Genomic DNA, 19974 nt, shown 5'->3' with positions numbered 1-19974 from the left:
TGGGACACTTTGAGCCTAGAATATTGAATATTCTAATTTTCTGAGATTGTGGATTTGGGGTTTTCATGAGCTGTAAGCCATAATCATCTTACTTATGACACATCACGGCTTGAACTATCTTGCTTTGCATGTAATGAGTCTATCTCATATATTAGGTTCACCTTTTAAGTTGCATTACTGAAATAAATGAACTTTTGCATAATATTCTAATTTTTTGAGTTTCACCTGTATTTTACAGTTCATCTCAAGATTTATTCTGTGGCAATGATGGTCAATAAAGAACTTCTTAAACTGGTTAACTAGTGACAGAAGTTCAGAATGTTTATGGATCATTGTATTAAACAGTGTAATATTCTTTCTGTTTTGACTTAAGATGAGAAACAAATATATAGAGATCTGATTCCTGTTGTTACATATATCTTTCAGCTTGTACATTCTAAAGAAGTAACAAGATACTTGAAAGGATGAGAGTCACTTGCTCTTTGGAACACAATCCAATCTATTTTTTAAATCATTCTGGGCCAGATTCTATTTATGTGTATCAGCTGTGATAAAGTACTTTATAGGTTTCTGGGAAAGTATAAATATTTATAGAGATACAGTGATCTGGGTGAATTGTCATCAGTGAGAAAAAGAGTTACAATTCTGTCTCTCTTCCAGCTTCTATGCAAAGTAGACGATTCCTTGATTTTAGAAAATAGAGGTACAGTATCTAGCAGCATTTTGGAAGTAAATGCGGGAAAACAAATTGAAGCGTTATAGATAGGTAATTACTTATAACACTTCAGCTTATTTACTAGGTTATTCTAGATGATGCTGTACAACATTTAACCTAAAGAACCGAGTAGGTGTTAAAAAAAACATTTTTATGATAAGATTCCAAAAAATATGAATAAGCATGATTTTCTTCCTCAATCTCAGATTCTCTCTCAGAGGACTAGGAGTTTGAGAGTTCTTTGCAGTAGCTTAGTTGTTCCAACACTGCACACTTCTGGACAGAGGACTCTGATATAGTTCCTGGGAACTGTTGGAACCACTCTCCCGGCATAGCAGTCATAGGCCTGAGTGCTCCTTACTATCACTGGGGCCACTTTGACCTTTACTTTCTACATCATTTCTAATCCTCCTTCAGGCCCTGGTATTTCTCCAGCTTCTCATACTCTTTTTTCCCCTCTGATGTTTATGTCACTTGGCACCATTACATCTATCATCACTGTTGCCCTCTGGTCTTTTGTCTACTACCAGATATCTGGTTGATTGGCTAGTACAGTGGTGGCAAACCTATGGCACGCATGCCAGAGGCGGCACTCAGAGCCCTCTCTGTGGGCACGCGTGCTGTTGCCCCAGCAGAGTTCGCCAGAGTAGTGAGCACATGGTGTTTGGAAGTGACAGGGCAGGAAGAGAGCGGCAAGCGGTGTTGGCCCCCTGGGGATGCCCCAGAGATGGCGAGGGACTGGCCCCGGCCACGCTCACCCAATCTGCCGGGACCACTGCAGCTATGCCCACCCAGTGGGCCACACACCCCGCCCCCCCTGAGGGCACCACAATGCTGATGCAGCCCTGGCACTTTGCGATAAATAAGTGGGTTTTGGGTTGCAGTTTGGGCACTTGGTCTCTAAAAGGTTCGCCATCACTGGGCCTGTATCTGCCTGTATACATACATACATACATATATACACACACACACACACCAAAAATATGCCTTTGCTGTCTTTTTGCTATAGTATGGCACTATGTTTCTACAACATAACACACTAAATGTAATATAAATACCATAACATAGAAATGGTAAAATAAGTACTTTTGAAGATTTTTCCCCATAGAAAAGCACAACCTATGAATAGAATATTTTCATGGCAAGTTCACACCAGGTGTGTCAGTAACATTACAAATGAGCACCTGTCTTAGTATCCTACTACAAAAATTACACATGTGAAAAGATCTTGTTAAATTGAGGATGTTGGTATTATTACACTCCACATTAAAGAATAAGCTACATACAATTTGATATTTATACTCACTTAACTACTTTCCCATATTTTGAAAAAATCTGAAAAGACAGAGAGAAAAAAATGCAGTTACTTACAGTGAGGGAAAAAATTATTTGATCCCGATTTTGTACGTTTGCCCACTGACAAAGAAATGATCAGTCTATAATTTTAATGGTAGGTTTATTTTAACAGTATGACAGAATAACAACAAAAAATCCAGAAAAACACATTTCAAAAAAGTTATAAATTGATTTGCGTTTTAATGAGTGAAATAAGTATTTGACCCCTTTGCAAAACATGACTTAGTACTTGGTGGCAAAACCCTTGTTGGCAATCACAGAAGTCAGAGGTTTCTTGTAGTTGGCCATCAGGTTTGCACACATCTTAGGAGGGATTTTGTCCCACTCCTCTTTGTAGATCCTCTCCAAGTCATTAAGATTTTGAGGCTGACGTTTGGCAGTTTGAACCTTCAGATTTTCTATGAAATTAAGGTCTGGAGACTGGCTAGGCACTCCAGGACCTTAATGTGCTTCTTCTTGAGCCACTCCTTTGTTGCCTTGGCCGTGTGTTTTGGGTCATTGCCATGCTGGAATACCCATCCACGATCCATTTTCAATGCCCTGGCTGAGGGAAGGAGGTTCTCACCCAAGATTTGACGGTACATGGCCCCGTCCATCGTCCCTTTGATGCGGTGAAGTTGTCCTGTCTCCTTAGCAGAAAAACAACCCCAAAGCATAATATTTCCACCTCCATGTTTGACGGTGGGGATGGTGTTCTTGGGGTCATAGGCAGCATTCCTCCTCCTCCAAATATGGTGAGTTGATGCCAAAGAGCTCGATTTTGGTCTCAACTGACCACAACACTTTCACCCAGTTCTCTGAATCATTCAGATGTTCATTGGCAAACTTCAGACGGGCCTGTACATATGCTTTCTTGAGCAGGGAGACCTTGCGGGCACTGCAGGATTTCAGTCTTTCACAGCATAGTGTATTACCAATTGTTTTTTTGGTGACTATGGTCCCAGCTGCCTTGAGATCATTGACAAGATCCTTCCGTGTAGTTCTGGGCTGAATCCTCACTGTTCTCATGGTCACTGAAACTCCACAAGGTGAGATCTTGCATGGAGCCCCAGACTGAGAGAGATTGACAATTATTTTCTGTTTCTTCCATTTGCGAATAATCCCAACTGTTGTCCCCTTCTCATCAAGTTGCTTGGTGATAGTCTTGTAGCCCATTCCAGCCTTGTGTAGGTCTACAATCTTGTCCCTGACATCCTTGGACAGCTCTTTGGTCTTGGCCATGGTGGACAGTTTGTAAGCTGATTGATTTCTTCTGTGGACAGGTGACTTTTATACAGGTAACAAGCGGAGATTAGGAGCACTTCCTTTAAGAGAGGCTCCTAATCTCCGCTCGTTACCTGTATAAAAGACACCTGGGAGCCAGAAATCTTGCTGATTGTTAGGGAATCAAATTGTTAGAATCCAATTATATTTCATTTCTAGTTATCGACTATGTAAAACCCCATTTCTGCCCTCTCTGGATTCTGTCATACTACGAAGGGGAAGGGGGATGAGCAAAGGGGTTTTATGGCTCTCACTTCCTTCATTAAAACTTCAAAGGGGCTGAATATGGATCTCACCAAGAGGACTGACCATAACAATACGACCATAACCTTTCATCTACTACTATCTGAAGTCTCCCTTCTGCCGGCAGTGAGGAAAAGGGGGTGGAAATGTAACGCCTGGGATTGTCGCTGGAAGGACGGTGGGGTGGGAGCTGCTTGGGAACACTTAAAACATTGATTGGTAGGGGTTGGCCCTTCAGATCCTGTCTAGAACGCCTGCAACCATCTTATCTAAATAAAGATGCCTGTTGGAAGAGATATTCCAAGAGTTCTGTCTTCTTAAGATGTAGAGTGGGGTGGGTCCTTACATTAGACAGGATCTGCAAAATTAGTCCACCTGGAAGGGAGAACCTTGCCGGGGGACTTTGCAAAAATTACCATGTCAGACAATGGAGCAGAGAAGGGAGAAAACTCCCCGGAAAGGGAGCTGCTGCCCCGACTGAAACCCTGCCAGATGTCGAGATCTGAGAGGTCAGATTCCTCAGGAGAAGAGGTGGTGGAGACACGTAACCACAAACCTCGGTGGTCAATGGGCATTGTGATGTGATGTGTAAAAATCATGAAGACTTAAAAAAAGAGATAGGGGAAGTAAGAAACGATACAGGGGAACTTAAGGAAAAGATGAGATCTATGGATGGGAAATTTGAGTGCTTTCAACAACAGATCATGAAAAACGAACAAAAATTACAGGAAATGGAAGAAAGAATGGGAAAAGAAGAACTGAGAGTAGACGAAATGAATGAGAGACTAGTTCAGGCTAACAGGGAATTAGAATTGACAGTTATTTCCCTGGAAGTAGAGAAGGCTGCCTATTACCTATGGATCCAAAATATTAGAGAGACAAAAGGAGAGGATCTACCAGTAATGGTGACAGACATTCTGGCAAGGGCCCTAGGGATTACCAAAGAAGAAATGGCGAATGAGATCGATGAGACTTATAGGATCCACACGAACTATGCGAGACGGCACAACCTCCCCAGAGAGGTCCATATTAGATTTGTTAAGAAATCTGTCCGAGACGAAATATTATTTAGGACCAGAGACGATCCATTGGAATATCAAGGCAGACAGCTAATTGTGCTTAAGCAAGTACCAAGAAGGGTGAGAGATATGAGAAGAACTTACCAACAAATAACCTCTAAATTGATAAGGAAAAATATTAATTTTAGATGGTTGGTACCGGAAGGGATTATGGTCGTGTGGCAGGAAAAGATATTTTGGCTGGATACAATAGACAAAGCAGAAGAATTCTATAGACAAAATATTGGAAGTGAGGAGGAATTAGTTGAAAAGACAGGTAAGAGAAGAAAATGAGATCCCGCCACAGGCCACAGAAGGAAAGGAATTACAAATTAAAGAGAAGGGAACTGGGAGAGGTGATGAGATAGAGACTGAAAAAGACAATGGGAAATATGACGAGGATAGACTTAAAGCAGTTAAAGAAGTTAGATCGACAAGGATGCTAGTGGAAAGAGAAGTACAAGCTAAAGAGTCTAGACCGACAATAGTAACAAGATCTAAATATAGATAAAGAGGCAAAAGAAGGAATTGAGATTATATCCCTGAATGGTTTTAACTCCCCATTAAAGAGGAAAATTTTTTTAAATAAACTGGGCAAGATGAATTTGCATATAATAATCCTACAAGAAGTGCATATTAAAAAACAACATCAACATTTACTAAATTGCCCCAAGCTGGGAAAAATGTTTGCAGCGCTCTCACAACAAAAAAAAGCAGGAGTAGTAGCATATATTAATGAGGAAATTCCAACAAAACATATTTATAATGATGAAGATGGTAGAATCTTAATAATAGAAGTAATTTTGAATAAAATAAAAATAGCTCTTGTGGGAATCTATGCTCCCAATGAAAGTCAGAAACAATTTTATAAAAAACTACATAGCATTATTAGTGAGTTTGATTATGATAACATTTGTATAATGGGAGATTTCAATGCGATCAAGGATAGACAATTGGATTATAAAAGTGATAAGACCAGAAAAGGAATTAGACCAACATTACCTAGTACTTTCTTAGAAATGACGGAGGAGTTCAACATTCAGGATATTTGGAGGGAGAGGAATACAGGGAAAAAACAGTACACGTATTTTTCGGGGCGACATCTCTCATGGTCCAGGATTGATATGGCGTGGTTGTCAACAGACCTAAATTCGGAGGTGGAAGATGTCATAATTGATACAAATTCGTGGGCTGATCACAATCCAATTAGAATCAAATGGAGAGGGCAAAAGAAAACAACGAGGTGGACTCTGAAAAGAGCAATTTTAAACCACAAAGAATTTAAATTGAAATTGGAAGATCAAATGGGTGTATTCTTTCATATGAATAAAAAGGAAGATACAAATTCCCAAAATTTATGGGACACAGCCAAAGCCTACATGAGAGGTGTCGCAATTGCCTATATGGCTAGGGAAAATAAAACTAAAATACAGCGACAAAGAAATCTTGAAGAAGAACTTAGCAGGGTAGAGGAAAATCTACAAAACGAACCACAGAGGCGTGACCTGAAACAGCAAATAGATTTAATTAAACATAAGATAACTATCATTGAAAAGGAAGAACTGGGGCAACAAATAAAACGTACCAAACAAAAAAAAATTGAAAANGCCAATAAACCAGGCAGATGGTTGGCTTACAGGATAAAGAAACATAACGATAAAAAGAGGATTAGCAAACTATACAATGAAAAAGGAGAGATGGTATACCAGAATGAAAGGAAAAAAATGGTGGCCTATGAGTTTTATAAGAAATTATACAAAGATGTAGAACGGAAAAATAAGGATGATATTCTAAAATATTTGCAATTAGCTGATCTACCAAAAGTTCCAGAGGAGATTAAAAATACATTAAACAAAGAGATAACACCTTTAGAACTGAGGCAATTAAAAAACAAAAAAACAATAAAGCCCCAGGTCCGGATGGTTTACCAACAGAAATATACAAAATTATGCAAGAATCTCTAAGTCCAATATTAATAGATTTATTCAACAAGGTTCTGAAGAATGCGAAAATTCCGATCTCATGGGAAGAAGCAACTATCTCGTTGATCCCCAAGGACAATTCAGATTTGGCATTCATTAAAAACTATAGGCCCATTTCATTATTAAATTCGGACTATAAAATTTTCATGGCCATAATGGCTAAACGTCTTGAAAGATTCTTAGTAAAATTTATACATACGGATCAAAATGGTTTTCTACCCAAAAGATATATAAGAAACAATGTTAGGATCATATTGGATGTACTGGAATATTATGAAGTCCACAATGAAAAACAAATGGGACTAATCTTTCTCGATGCACAAAAGGCATTCGATAATATGAAATGGGATTTTATGCTTAACCAATTGGAATACATGGATTTTGGGGAGAATTTCATAAACATGTTCAAAGCGATTTACTCCAAACAGGTAGCTAAAGTGGTAATCAACGGAGAAACTACTAAAAGCTTTCAAATCCAAAAAGGTACTAGGCAAGGTTGCCCGCTATCTCCACTATTGTTTATATTATCCCTGGAGGTACTAAATAGAATGATTCAGAAAGATGAGTATATTAAAGGTTTAGAGATTAAGACAGAAGTCTTCAAATTGCAAGCCTTTGCTGACGATCTTGTTTTCATACTCAAAGAGCCCTTACAATCAGGAACAAGGCTAATGGAAGTACTGGGTGAATATGGTGAAATGGCAGGCCTAAAGATAAATAAGGAAAAAACCAAAATGCTCGTGAAGAATATGATTAGAACACAGAAAAACGAATTAGCTGATAGATTAGGCATTCAGACCACAAAGAAAATAAGATACTTAGGGATACATTTAACAGCTAGGTGTGTAACAATTAAAAGAGATAATTATGATAAATTAATGGAACAAATTAAAACTGACTTGGACACCTGGACAAATCTCCAGCTCTCTTTCATGGGTAGAATTGCCATAATTAAAATGAACGTACTACCCAAAATATTATTTCTATTTCAATGTATACCAATTAGATTAGAAAAGGAATTATTTCGAAATTTCAACCAATCCATACTTAAATTCATCTGGCAAGGAAAAAAATCAAGGATTAAATTAAAATTATTGCAGGATGCCAAGGAAAGGGGGGGTTGGCCTCCCCGACCTGGAAAAATACTACCAATCTACAATTTTACTATGGGTGCGGGATTGGATCCGACTGGAAAATCAGAGATTATTAAAATTGGAAGGTCATGACATGCAGACTGGATGGCATGCCATGTTGTGGGACGAGAAACATAAAGTTCACCAGTACTTTCGGAGGCACTACATCAGACGGGCGTTAATAGATGTATGGACCAAAATCCGGCAACAGAATTATAGGCAAGTTCCCAACTGGATTTCAACACTAGAAATGTACATTCACCCAAGGTTCATTCAGTTGGGGAAAGTAATAACTTATAAAAACATACTAGATGAGAGAGGAGAATTAAAATCGAGGAAAAATCTTCAAGATGCAGGGATAGAATTAGAATGGTGGGCATACCTCCAACTACAAGCAAGATATAGGAAACACAAAAAAGAGTGGGGTATAAAAATAGAACCGACAGAACTAGATAAAATTTTATTAGGCCCCGAGGATAAAATGATTAAAAACATTTATCACTTTCTATTAAACCAGGCAATGTATGAAGAACAGGTCAAGGAGACTATGTTAATTTGGAGTAGGGATTTTGGTTTCAATATCGACCTGCATATCTGGCAAGAAATGTGGGAAAGAAATAGAAAACTCACTCTAGCTACCTCGTACAAGGAGAATCTTTACAAGATGTTCTATAGATGGCATTTCCCACCCGTAAGGTTAGCCAAAATGGGTTCAAATATCTCACCTTTAAGCTGGAAATGTAAATCAGCAATAGGATCATATTACCATATGTGGTGGTAATGCCCAAAGGCCCGTGAGTATTGGAATAGGATACGAAGTTGGTTGAGAGATATGTTAATATTGGACTTAGAGTTAAAACCGGAACTCTTCTTGCTGGGAATAACTACAGATAAATACAATAAGGGAACAATCTATTTGCTGTTACACATCTTGACTGTAGCTAGGCTTGCATTTGCGCAAAAATGGAAGAGCAAAGAAATCCCCACAGAGGAAGAGTCACTATATACAATATTAGCATGTGCGGAAATGGACAGGCTTACAATGGTTTTGAAAGACAAATGTGGATCAGTTTACTTCGAAACCTAGGATAAATTGTACCGCTGGAGATATTCGAGGAGGACGGTTGGGATTAAAGACTAGTGTTAAGATAGAAATATATGTTATTTTAGAACAAGTACTGTATATAAAACTTAGATGTATATTCAAAGATGAAGAACTGACTGTAAAATGTGGAATAATTTGATAAGAATGTATATACTGGAATGTCACGTTATATCCAATGTTTTTTTTAATTGTATTATAAATAAAATTTTGGAAAAAGAAAAAAAAAGAAAGGTGACCCTGAGACGGGGGGCCAACGAACCAGAATGGAAGCAGGAGATGGGGAAATCCCTGTATGCAAGTGAAGAGGACGAGAGCTGGGCACCATACTCGGGCTGGATCCTAGAGAAACCTATTGACCTGATGAAGAGAACCCTCAGCTCCCTAGGAGAGGAGAATTCTGAGCCCTACGGCCACATCAGCTCCCGGAGCCGCAACTGGGGGAAGTGGAACCTGCAGCCCCGGGAACGTCTGCTGATCCAGTAGTCCCCACTCCCCGCCGACCCGCAGATGACAACCTGGATGGAAGACACTACCACCGACAACGAAGGCACCGATCCATTCAAAGACTCCCGCCGCTGGACGTGAGATTCAAGGGGGAACCGACATGCTTGGGGTTTTTCCTAACCCAAGTCCTCAGCTACATGGAGGAATACGGGCGGCACATCCCCAGCAACAAAACCTGTATCCGGATCGTGCAATCTGCGCTGGACGGGCCGGCCGCAGATTGGGTGGTAAACTTGCACGACTCCAATGCCCCAGAGCTCAACGACTTCAACCGTTTCATGTCCTCTCTGAGAAGGCGATTTGAGGACCCCCTGGCTGATCACAAAGCCCGCGAAAGGATAAAAACGATGAGGCAAGGCAAACGCCCGGTAGCCGAATATACGTGTTCTGTCCCCATCGGACACACACACCCAAACAGCCAGCCGAGGGTTAAAGAACTTCTCCACACTCCAATCCACAGATAAGAAAAACTTGGCAGCAGCTCCGTAGCTGCCTGCCAAGACTTTTACTCAGAGAACAAAAAACAATACACACAGTTAGCAAATTAAGTCCACAGCAAACTACTTCGCCAGAGATTCAGCTTTGTCCGTCACAGAGTCCAAATGGCCACCACCTCCCTTTTATAGCCTGTGGGGTGTGGTCCAGTGACTCAGCTTAATCTCTGGCACGTCTCCTTTTCTGCTGCGCATGCTTGTCGCTCCTACGCTGGCGTGGATCCAGCCACAACTTCTCTTCCTCACTATCCGAAACACCTGGCTCCTGGCCAATCTCAGAAACACCTGGCTCCTGGCCAATCTCAGAACCACCTGGCTCCTGGTCAATCTTTTCTCCGTCGGGAGACACCTGAGGCATTGCCAAAGAGGAGGGTCCTGGAGAGGGAGGCCTGGCCATCTCCTCTCCTTCATGTTCGGAGCCTTCTTCCTCCGATAAGAGGGGCTCACAAGACGGAGCCACAACAATACGCAAGAATTCCGGGCCATTGCCAGCAAACTGAACTGGCCAGAAGACATTCTCCTTAGCCATTTCAAAGATGGACTAAACTACGACCTATATGATGCTTGCCTGCCCCAAGGGGATCCATACCAACTTGATGAATGGTACGTCCTGGCAGAGGAAGCAGAGATCGACCTACTGAAGAGGCACCGCCGAGGAAAACAATGGAGCCGCTCACCGCCTGAGTTGACACGTAAACCAGTGAAACCATCGGCTACGGCCAAGAAGCAAATGGGGTGTTTCAAGTGCGGGAGAGAGGGGCATCGGGCTGTAGAATGCCGCTCAAAAGCCCCCCAGCACAACCCAGACAGATCACTGGCCAGCAGATCCGGGAAGTCTCCAGCTAAGCCAAAAGAACCTGCCACGAGAGTGATGGAGGCTGTGGAATCCCCTACCTCTGCCCATCGTGGGGAAAGAACTCCAGCCTACACCGCAGGGCCGGTGGACGCATCAGACGACAGCTCAGAGGGCGAACCCCTGGTAAGTGGACCCATCACACCCATCCTCAAGACAGTGACTATATTAATTCCCCCCATGCCCGAAGCTGTGAAGGTGAAAGCCTTAATAGACTCTGGCTGCACCCGCTGCCTCATTAGCCCGACGCTAGTGGGGAATCTGGGCATTCCGTCAAAGAGACTGGAACAACCAATCTCATTTGGCCAGTTAGATGGGTCCATAGCAGGGGGGGTGCCAGCTACCCTAGCCACTTTACCAATACACCTCTCCCTGGGCAAACATGAGGAAGACATAACGTTTGTAGTGACCCCAGGCATGGAATGCCCGATGATCCTAGGGATGGAATGGTTAAAGAAATGGAACCCCTGGATGAATTGGAGGACGGCAGAAATCAATTTCCCGAAAGGGGACCCTATGGACTTAAAATCCCAAGGGGAGCTACAAATGCTTATTTCACTCATTAAAATGCAAATCAATTTATAACTTTTTTGAAGTGCGTTTTTCGGGATATTTTTGTTGTTATTCTGTCTCTCACTGTTAAAATAAACCTACCATTAAAATTATAGACTGATTTCTTTGTCATTGGGCAAACGTACAAAATCAGCAGGGGATCAAATAATTTTTCCCTCACTGTAGGGAAGTAAATTCTTCACAAAACACAGAAGTAAATATAAATATTCTGATTATTCACACAATCAGATAGATTCAATTCTAATGTTTAATTTTAAGATACACTTACTCTGTACAAGTCATTGTTTGTCAATGAAAAGGGCAAATTAGAGACATAAACTGTGCTTTTGCTTGGTGCTAATCCTCCACTCATTTTTTTCTAGAAACAAAAAAGAAAAAGTCATATGAAAAGGAAGTCTCAAACTTATTTAAAATATACAGTCAATTTCACAACAATCTTATTTGTCCTGAACATAATAGTGTTTAACAATGAAAACAACTATCATCTCAGAAAAAAGATGGTTACACTTTTTCTAATATTTATCTTTGGGGAACAAATTTCCTCCCTACTTTCTACATTCCTTTCAATTTATGCAAGGAAATAATAATCCTATTCACATAGACCTTGAGATGAGAATTCTAATTTAATTAATTTTACAATATAACCAAATATACCAGCATAACTGGAAAACAACAGCAGCCAACAGGATGGAAGAGATCAGTCATGCCAATACCAAACAAAGGAGACTCAATTGACTCTGCAGACTATTGAATAATACTCTTAATTTCACATGCTATCAAATAATGCTTAGGATCATCCAATGCAGATTAGATCCCACATGGGAAGGGAGATGCCAGATGTCCAACCTGGATTTAGATGACACTAAGAAATAAATATGGTTACTGATGCACAATAGATAATTGAGAAAGCTGAAGAATATTTCCAAGTGGATACAGGTAATCCTCGACTTATGACCACAACTGAGCCCAAGATGTTGTTCTTGAGACATTTGTTAAGTGAGTTTTGCCCCATTTTATGACCTTTCTTGCCACAGTTAAGCTACAGTTATTAAGTTAGTAACATGGTTGTTCAGTTAATCTGGCTTCTCCATTTACTTTGCTTGTCAGAAGGCCATCCTCCATTCCTAGTTCATTTGGGAAATAATACCGTTAGCAAAAGCATACATACCCAAATTCAATACTACTTACTAAAGGATTTTAAATGTTCCAATATTTTTTTATTTTGAAAGGGAAAAAGAGAGAGGACAAAGAACCTGACAACCTGCCTCCCCACTATAGTTTGGGAGAAAAGTAACTCGAAAAATGAATGCACAGAATTGCAGACTTTGAATCAATCTCAATTCTTTTGAGATACCTTATTTCTGGTAATCAATAATAAAAGGAATACAGATCACCGTTAAATAGTAACTAGAGGCAACCCAAGGTCCTTAACAAAATTGGAAGGCGCTTTTTGACCCAGGAGTTAGCTTAAAGGAACCCGACCACTTATTTCTCAGTGTTCGGGTTGCTTTGACAAGAATGAAAAACAACTGAGGCACTAACTGTGCCCGACGGACGCCACTCAGTCGGGGCCGAAGAGGACCATCGGTCTCCCTTCCTATATTCCGCCGCTGCCTCCACCAGAACAGCCCGACTCTTAGCAGCCTCCCCTCGACGCTCTGCTAATGACGTGCGGGGTCGCTGTTGGAAAGCGCAGCTGGAAGAAGCAGAGCGCCCTCCTCATTTACACGCGGAGGGGAAGGAGCTATGCACCGGCAAGGTTTAACTTTCCTGCTATCCGCTGCTACTGCAGCGCCCAGCAAAGACGTCGCCCGCTTGCCTGGTAGTACTTAGGCCTCCAACTGGGGGCGGGACTTGGCAGAGAAAAAGGAAAGTGGGTGCACCTATCGCTTTTCCGGTGGCGTAACCGGCGCGCCGGAAGCTTCGGGTCACACCACTGTGCAGCCGAGACTTTGATTTGCGGCGGGTGACTTGGCTGGGCTTCGGACCAACCTAAGCGTGCGCGAAGGGTGAGCACCCTGGCCTTCATGGGAAGCTTATTTCTGCTTTCCTGTCCTGAGCTGCGTGCTGTGACGGCTCCTCGGCGCTCGACCGCGGCTCAGGCCAACCCCACTGCCTCAGGAGGCTTCTTTTCCCGCTCATGCATGGGCTTCCTCCTTTGTTAGCGCGCCCGGTGGATGAACTAGAAGGGTAAGAGCAGTGTTTGTCCGGAAGAGGTTGGCCTGAGCTCGTTCATTCGAAAGGAATATCGGCTCGCTCAGTCGGATTGACTTTCACGTGGAGTTCTGCTTAGGATTTGGAGCTCTGGCCCGCTTTTGCCCTTTATCATGCTTTGGATATGACTTCAAAAAAGCTGCTTCGCGCAACTTTCCTTGTTTAGAATTAGCAATTCAAGCATGTAGGCTACTTCCCTGTGATGTAAGTTCCTACCGTGTGTATAATAGGTAGTTCTTTTATTCCTTCTACCCGCAATACTGTATATTTCCTTCCCTAATGAGGTAATTTAGTACGGTACACCAAACCTCGTGGCATAATATTCAGTGTTTGTCACTGACTTAATGAGCTGCCTCCTAAAAGTGGTTAAAGCTAACTCATTAGTCTCATAAGCAATGTTGTGCTCAGTTTGGGATTTTTTTTTTACTAATTCCAACAGTAAATAAATTGCTCCTAACTACTATTTCCTCATCCTATCACATGCTGTCAAGCAGGTAAAACCTTTAAAAATATATATATATTTTAGTTACAGTACTAGATTTCTATCTGTCATTCTTTTTCAGAAGCTAAAGCAATAGCCATAAATTCTGTGCTCCCTTATCTTCTACTCACAACAAGCCTCTGCCATTTATTGACTTGTGAGAAAATGACTGTCATCCAGGGAACTGGCATAGTTAAAGATGGACTTGAATGGATCTACAAAGTTTAACACTTTTAACTACCACATCACAATAGGTGTTTTATTATTTTTCATTGCTGTTGCAAGACTCTTTTAAAACGCATTAAATTTCAGTATTTTGATTTAAAAATTAAATTATAATAGGGGAAAATAAAAAGAGGAGTATGAACTCTCTAATTTTTTACTTCTCACTATTTTCCTGGTCCTATATTACTAAAGAAGCTATATACATCAAGAATCAAAGGTAAAATCAGATGCACAAACAAATTTAGGTGTAAGTATCTACAGTTTGGTGTTTTCTGTGGATTTGAGTCTAGGGCAGCATTTCCATATTTAGTCTAGGGCAGCATTTCTATTTAGCACTTTCATAGCAGCCAGTCATCACTGAAGTGATACAAAGCTTGTCTTCATTACAAGAATCCTCACTCATTGGCTGCTCATTTAGCAATTGAAGTTACAATAGCACTGAAAAAGGAGATTTATGATTGGTCCTTGAAATTGCGGCAGTGACAGCATCTTCCTGGTCATGTGATTTGGTTGCCCCAAGACCAACATACATTTACAATGGTCACAATGTCTCACCATTTGCAACCTTCACAGCTGGCTTCCAACAAGCAAAGTCAAGGGAGAAGCTGGCAGGAAGTCACAAGCTGCAAAAGCATTTTTAGATTGTATGGATAGATTGCATCAGCGTTTGAATTACTGTAGGGAGGTGGTTAAGTTTTGAGCTTTAGCAAAATCATCCACTTTTTAAACATTCTAAACATAAGAAGCTGTATTTATACACTATAGTTGTTTGGGTGGAATAGAAAGCCATGGACTACAGTATTCGCCATATTCTGCTCCATGAATCAGTTGAAAAAGGTATTCAACTTCTGACTGGAAAGGATGACTGATTTGGGTGTTGCACAAGGCACCTTGCATACGTACCATTGTGTTTATCCCAGTAAAGTGTATTTGATTATTCATTTGGGAATTTTATTATTGACCTTTTTTCTAACATGTTGGTTTTTTTAAAAAAATGCAGGCACTAATTGGATTGGGATTAAAGCATAGTTGAAAGAAGCACAGAAGTAAGTAGATTTTTTAAAATGTCTTTTGACAATGAAGTAGAATGACTTCTAGTAGAAGCAAATTGTGCCATTTAAGTTGATTTTTATTTTTCTAAATTCTAGCTTTATGGTTTGATCATTGCTTGTTAATGATAGTTTGTGGCTAGGATTGGAGCTGATAAAGAATTTTGTTCCTTTAATTGAATTCTGTTCAAATGAGTTTTAATTCAAGATGCCAGATTTTTGAGATATGGGAATTATAAGAAGGGGTAGGAAAATAACTTCCATTTCTGAATACTGAAAGTGTCACTCAGAAATATTTTGTCTCTAGTACAGATAGTCCTGCTTTAGCAATTAGGATTGGAAACATGGTTGTTAAGCAAAGTAGTTGTTAAGTGAAACTGCTATTGTGCATATGTTGTTTTGCTTTATAGACTTCCTAAAGTTGTCAATCAAGGATTGGTCATCAAAATACTTTTTTCATTACTGTCATAATGTTGAATGGTCACTAAACAAGGAAATTGCTAAACAAGGAATAGCTGTAATTTCCTAAACTAGGAGTGCAAAATCTGTGCCATTAAATCATTAGGCATGCCCTTTGAGCCCCTCCAGTTTGATGACAAACTGTAATTTGATACTAAAAAAATGAAAAACCACCTCAGTCTGCAACAAAAGTTACATATATCATTTTAAAGGTCACGTGAAAATAACTGCATGCTTTTTAATCTTTACAGTGAGATACTAGATTTCTCCTCTATAATATTCTTTTTATGAAACCTTACTAGGTAGTCAGTTAAAACAAATATTCTGAAAAGGATTGGACTTTCAATACTTTATGCTATCCCTTGACACTATGTTTTTGCAATTCATCTAAATAGCTTATTTATCTGCATCTTAATGATTTATCTAAATGAAAGTACTGCTTTATGATTGAGATAAATATTCAAATACTACTCGCTATATAGGTAGTCCTCGAGTTACGAGTGTAATGGAGCCTGCACATTCCATTTGTAACTCAAAAACTCGGAGTGAATCTCGTACAAGATCACTCCCTTGCTCATTAAAATGCACGCGGCTCGTTAAGTGCACATGAGGCATCTCGAGTGGGGAATGCCATGGGGGGGCGTGGTGATGGAATACACCCCCAAGAACTCCCCAACCCACTAAGATACCTCATGCTTCCCCCTCCCTTCCTGCTGCGCCGGACTTACCTTGAAAAGATTCATCTCCTCTCTGCCACAGTTTCTGCCTTTGAGAGAGAGGAGAGTTGATGGAACCCCTTGAGTGCCCGTAATATCACGTGAGTTCAGGCACCGATCCTCTTGCAGAGAATGGGAGCCTGAACTCTTGTGGTGTTTGCTCCCGCCCCCAACTCCTTTCCGCCACTGCCACAACAATTTTCACCAGGATGGAGACCTTGGAGAAACTGGAAGGCTCCGTCTGCATGCAAATGCACGCTTAGAAACAGAGTGAAACGCTCTGTTTCTCAAGTGCCCCACTGGCAGCCACATGGAGCTTCCAGTCTCTGTCAGGTCTCTGTCCATGTAAAAAGAGTTTGAGCGCCTATGGGGTGCTTGGAAACCAAGCATTCGCTTCATTTTTAAACGCTCCGTGGAAACAGTTTTTATCCCAATGGAGACCTGACAGAGACTGGAAGCTCTTCGTGGCTGCCAGTACATGCTTAGAAATGGAGCAGAAGGCTCCGTTTCCCAAGCGCCCCATTCCAGGCATACGGAGCTTGCAGTCTCTGTCAGGTTTCAGTTTGGATAAAAAGTATTTTAGCACCTATAGAGTGCTTCCAAATGGGGAAGGGTCTACTCTGGCCGACGCTGCTTCAGTCTGCCAGCATCAGGGCTCTGCCTGTCTCCCTTGCTTCCCCAAAGCATCCCTTCACTAACCTCCTTTCCAGCTCCGTTCTCCGCCACCGCATGCAGGGCAACAAAAGAAGCCTGTGGGACTACTGGTAAAAAAAAAAGTTCAATCAGTGAAGGAATGTGGTGCCCTGGGGTGGGGATTAGGATTTGGCATTGTGGATGCCCTGAGGTGGGGTGGGGGTTAGGATTTGGCATTGTGGATTATGCAGTGTTTGCGCTCTGGTGGGACTATTCAAAACACAGCGAATCTCTGCATTTTGAATAGCCCCATAGGTGCTCAAACACCTTTCATCCAAACGGAGACCTGAGTCACACAGAGTTTCAAGCAGTCACACGGAGCATTCCTTTCCGTTTCTGAAGTTCCCCACTGCAGGCACATGGACCTTCCAATCTCTCTCAGGTCTGCATTTGGATAAAAAGTGTTTGAGCGGCAGTAGCTTGAGTTTCTCAACTCCATCCCGAAGGAAGAAACCAAAGGCGCAGAGCAGGATTGCTCTCAAGATGCAGGTGCTCTGCGTGCGCTGGCCTTATTGAGAGCAATCCTGCTCTGCGCCTCCGTTTCCTTTCACTCAGAGGGAGCAGAGAAACTCAAGCCCTGGCCAGGCAAGGACTAGGTCGGGCGGAGTGGCTGGCTGGCTGGGGAGGGGGATCATGGCCGCTCAGGTGGCTGCCACTGCTGCTGGCTTGGATGCAGGTACAAGGGACCTGGCCCTGCGATGCCTCCCCGCTCAGTTGAAGGCTTTGTTCCTGCCATCAAACTAAGGCTGGCGCACGTGAGTGAGCAGCACACCCGGGCCACAGATGGCATTGGTTCCTGCACCTGACCAACTCCGATTCTATGCTTTGCCCCATAGACATGCAAATGAAGCAAATACTCCCCCCCCCAGAGAATGGAAGCATCTGGAGGCCATGATCTCTTTTGCAGAGAATTTGTGTTTGAACTCGCGTGATATTACGGCACCCAGGAGCTTCCATTGTCGACGCGAAAAGCATTTCCAAGCCGACTCGCCTCTCCCTCAAAAAAAAAAGAAACCTCGGCAGAGAGGACACAGATTTTGCAAGGTAAGTGAGTCTGGCACAGTAGGAAGGGAGGGGGAAGCAGTTGTGGGGAGTGGGGAGAGGAATAGGGAATATTGCAGAGCTTCTGCGGTCGCTCGTAAGGGCGAACAACTGGTATGGTGCTGCAATAGTTGTAATTTTGGGATTTGCTCGTAAACACTAGGGGGCGCTGATCACATAATTTCGAAGGAGCGTTAAGTGAACGCTCTTAACTCGGGATTACCTGTACTTGATGTGATATGTGGACAGTATGAAGCTAACTGCATGGGTATTTTTATATGCATTGTAAATATACTTTCATCCATCTCTTGAAAGTATTGATATGCAAGTGACTGAAAGTGAACTAAGAATGTAGATTTGTATATGAATCAAAAATGTTCAGTTGTAGGTATTAGAAAAACAACTTTTAATATAGAAAATGTCCCAGTTGCAAGTAAAAAAAGCTTTAGAAAGACTAAACCTTAGAATTTTCAAAACATTTTTGTTCATTATTAAATTTACATCTTGTTACAACATTGAAGAAGCTTACAAGTATAAAAAGTAAAGTACAAAACATAATAAAATTGATGCAGTTAAATAAAATAAAATTCAATTTAATCATGAAACTGACAATAGCTTGGTGAAAGAGATGCATTTTTCCTATGTTCCCAAATGCTATGAGAGTAGCAGCCAAGTATCCCTTCTTAGGGAACTTATTTCATTGCTTGAGAGCTATATAGCATAGCATAGAATTAACCTGGAGAAAGGTACAAGAGAATTGTTAAGTAAGAGATTACACAATTTAGAGATAGCAGGAAACATGAGAAACTCAAAATACCTCTGCCTTGATTTTATTTAATACTAGCTGTACCCGGCCCGCATTGCTGTGGCTCAGTCTGGTTAAATGGAAAAGAAAGAAAAGAGAAAGTGCACGTTTATGTCACAGGTGTGACATCTATATAATAGTAGGTATATAAAAACACACACGTATTCGAATGCAACATTGTGTCAAAATTTCAAAGTAATCAGTGAACTTTCGGAGATTTAAGATTTTGAACAAACGAACATTTACATTTTTATTTATATATATAGATAGATATAGATAGATATAGATAGATAGATAAGAAGGGACAGAGAGAAACTTGGACAGGTTTTCAAGATTAATGTCAACCCTTCATGATAGGGCATCTCAAGAAACAGAAGTCATAGAGATTTCAGGAATGCTGCATTACTGTAAGGATTTGATTATGGATTATCATTGCTGAGTCTGACTGGTTTAAAAGGGTCATAGACATATTTATGCAACTATCCTTACCACGACAACAAATATAAGAAGTCAAGCAGTACTTCTTTATACATTGGCCTATTTATCAGCAATCTAAGTTTTTTCCTCACTATTGTGGCAAATATCTGCACTCAAGAAAAACAGAAGTACCATGAACCAAAGTCATGCTCAAATTGTATTTTACTGATTCTATCTGAAAGTTACTTGGGTTGCAAAAAATAGAACCTGAGATGTTGTTAGTTGCGAAGTTGTATCCGACCCATCGCAACCCCATGGACAATGTTCCTCCAGGCCTTCCTGTCCTCTACCATCTTCTGGAGTCCATTTATGCTCATGCCTACTGCTTCAGTGACTCCATCCAGCCACCTCATTCTCTGTCGTCCCATTCTTCTATTGCCCTAAATCAGGGGTAGGCAACCCAAAATACTCAAAGAGCCACTTGGACCCATTTCCCACCGAAAACAAAACACAGGGAGCCGCAAAACCCTTTGGATATCTAAAATGAAGATAACACTGCATATATCCTTTTTTACCTTTATTATATATATATATA

At 41.2% G+C, this 19974-nt stretch overlaps 2 protein-coding genes across 5 annotated transcripts in view; one reads left to right on the top strand and one right to left on the bottom strand.

Moving 5' to 3' along the window:
• ZCRB1 (zinc finger CCHC-type and RNA binding motif containing 1) overlaps positions 1 to 13117 on the bottom strand; it is a 44241-nt gene extending 31124 nt beyond the window's left edge. The window contains exons 1-3 of one of the 3 annotated variants that reach the window (XM_015811807.1): positions 12634 to 13117; positions 11548 to 11637; positions 2022 to 2050 (exon numbers count right to left, since the gene is read on the bottom strand). In XM_015811807.1, coding sequence (XP_015667293.1) covers positions 2022 to 2050; positions 11548 to 11631 — 113 coding nt within the window. In that variant the 5' untranslated portion in view covers positions 11632 to 11637; positions 12634 to 13117. The remainder of the gene's footprint in view (positions 1 to 2021; positions 2051 to 11547; positions 11638 to 12633) is intronic. The other 2 variants (XM_015811808.1, XM_015811809.1) reach the window with 2 other exon arrangements.
• Positions 13118 to 13213: 96 nt separating this feature from the next.
• The window catches only part of PPHLN1 (periphilin 1), a 71120-nt gene continuing 64359 nt past the window's right edge, over positions 13214 to 19974 (top strand). The window contains exons 1-2 of one of the 2 annotated variants that reach the window (XM_015811804.1): positions 13214 to 13469; positions 15200 to 15245. In XM_015811804.1, coding sequence (XP_015667290.1) covers position 15245 — 1 coding nt within the window. In that variant the 5' untranslated portion in view covers positions 13214 to 13469; positions 15200 to 15244. The remainder of the gene's footprint in view (positions 13470 to 15199; positions 15246 to 19974) is intronic. The other variant, XM_015811805.1, reaches the window with a different exon arrangement.

This window comes from Protobothrops mucrosquamatus, unplaced genomic scaffold, assembly GCF_001527695.2.
Source record: "Protobothrops mucrosquamatus isolate PMUCROS unplaced genomic scaffold, P.Mucros_1.0 scaffold49, whole genome shotgun sequence".
Classification (NCBI taxonomy): domain Eukaryota; kingdom Metazoa; phylum Chordata; class Lepidosauria; order Squamata; family Viperidae; genus Protobothrops; species Protobothrops mucrosquamatus.
Note: the sequence above shows the minus strand (reverse complement) of the source record. Positions and strands in the feature narration are given on the sequence as shown.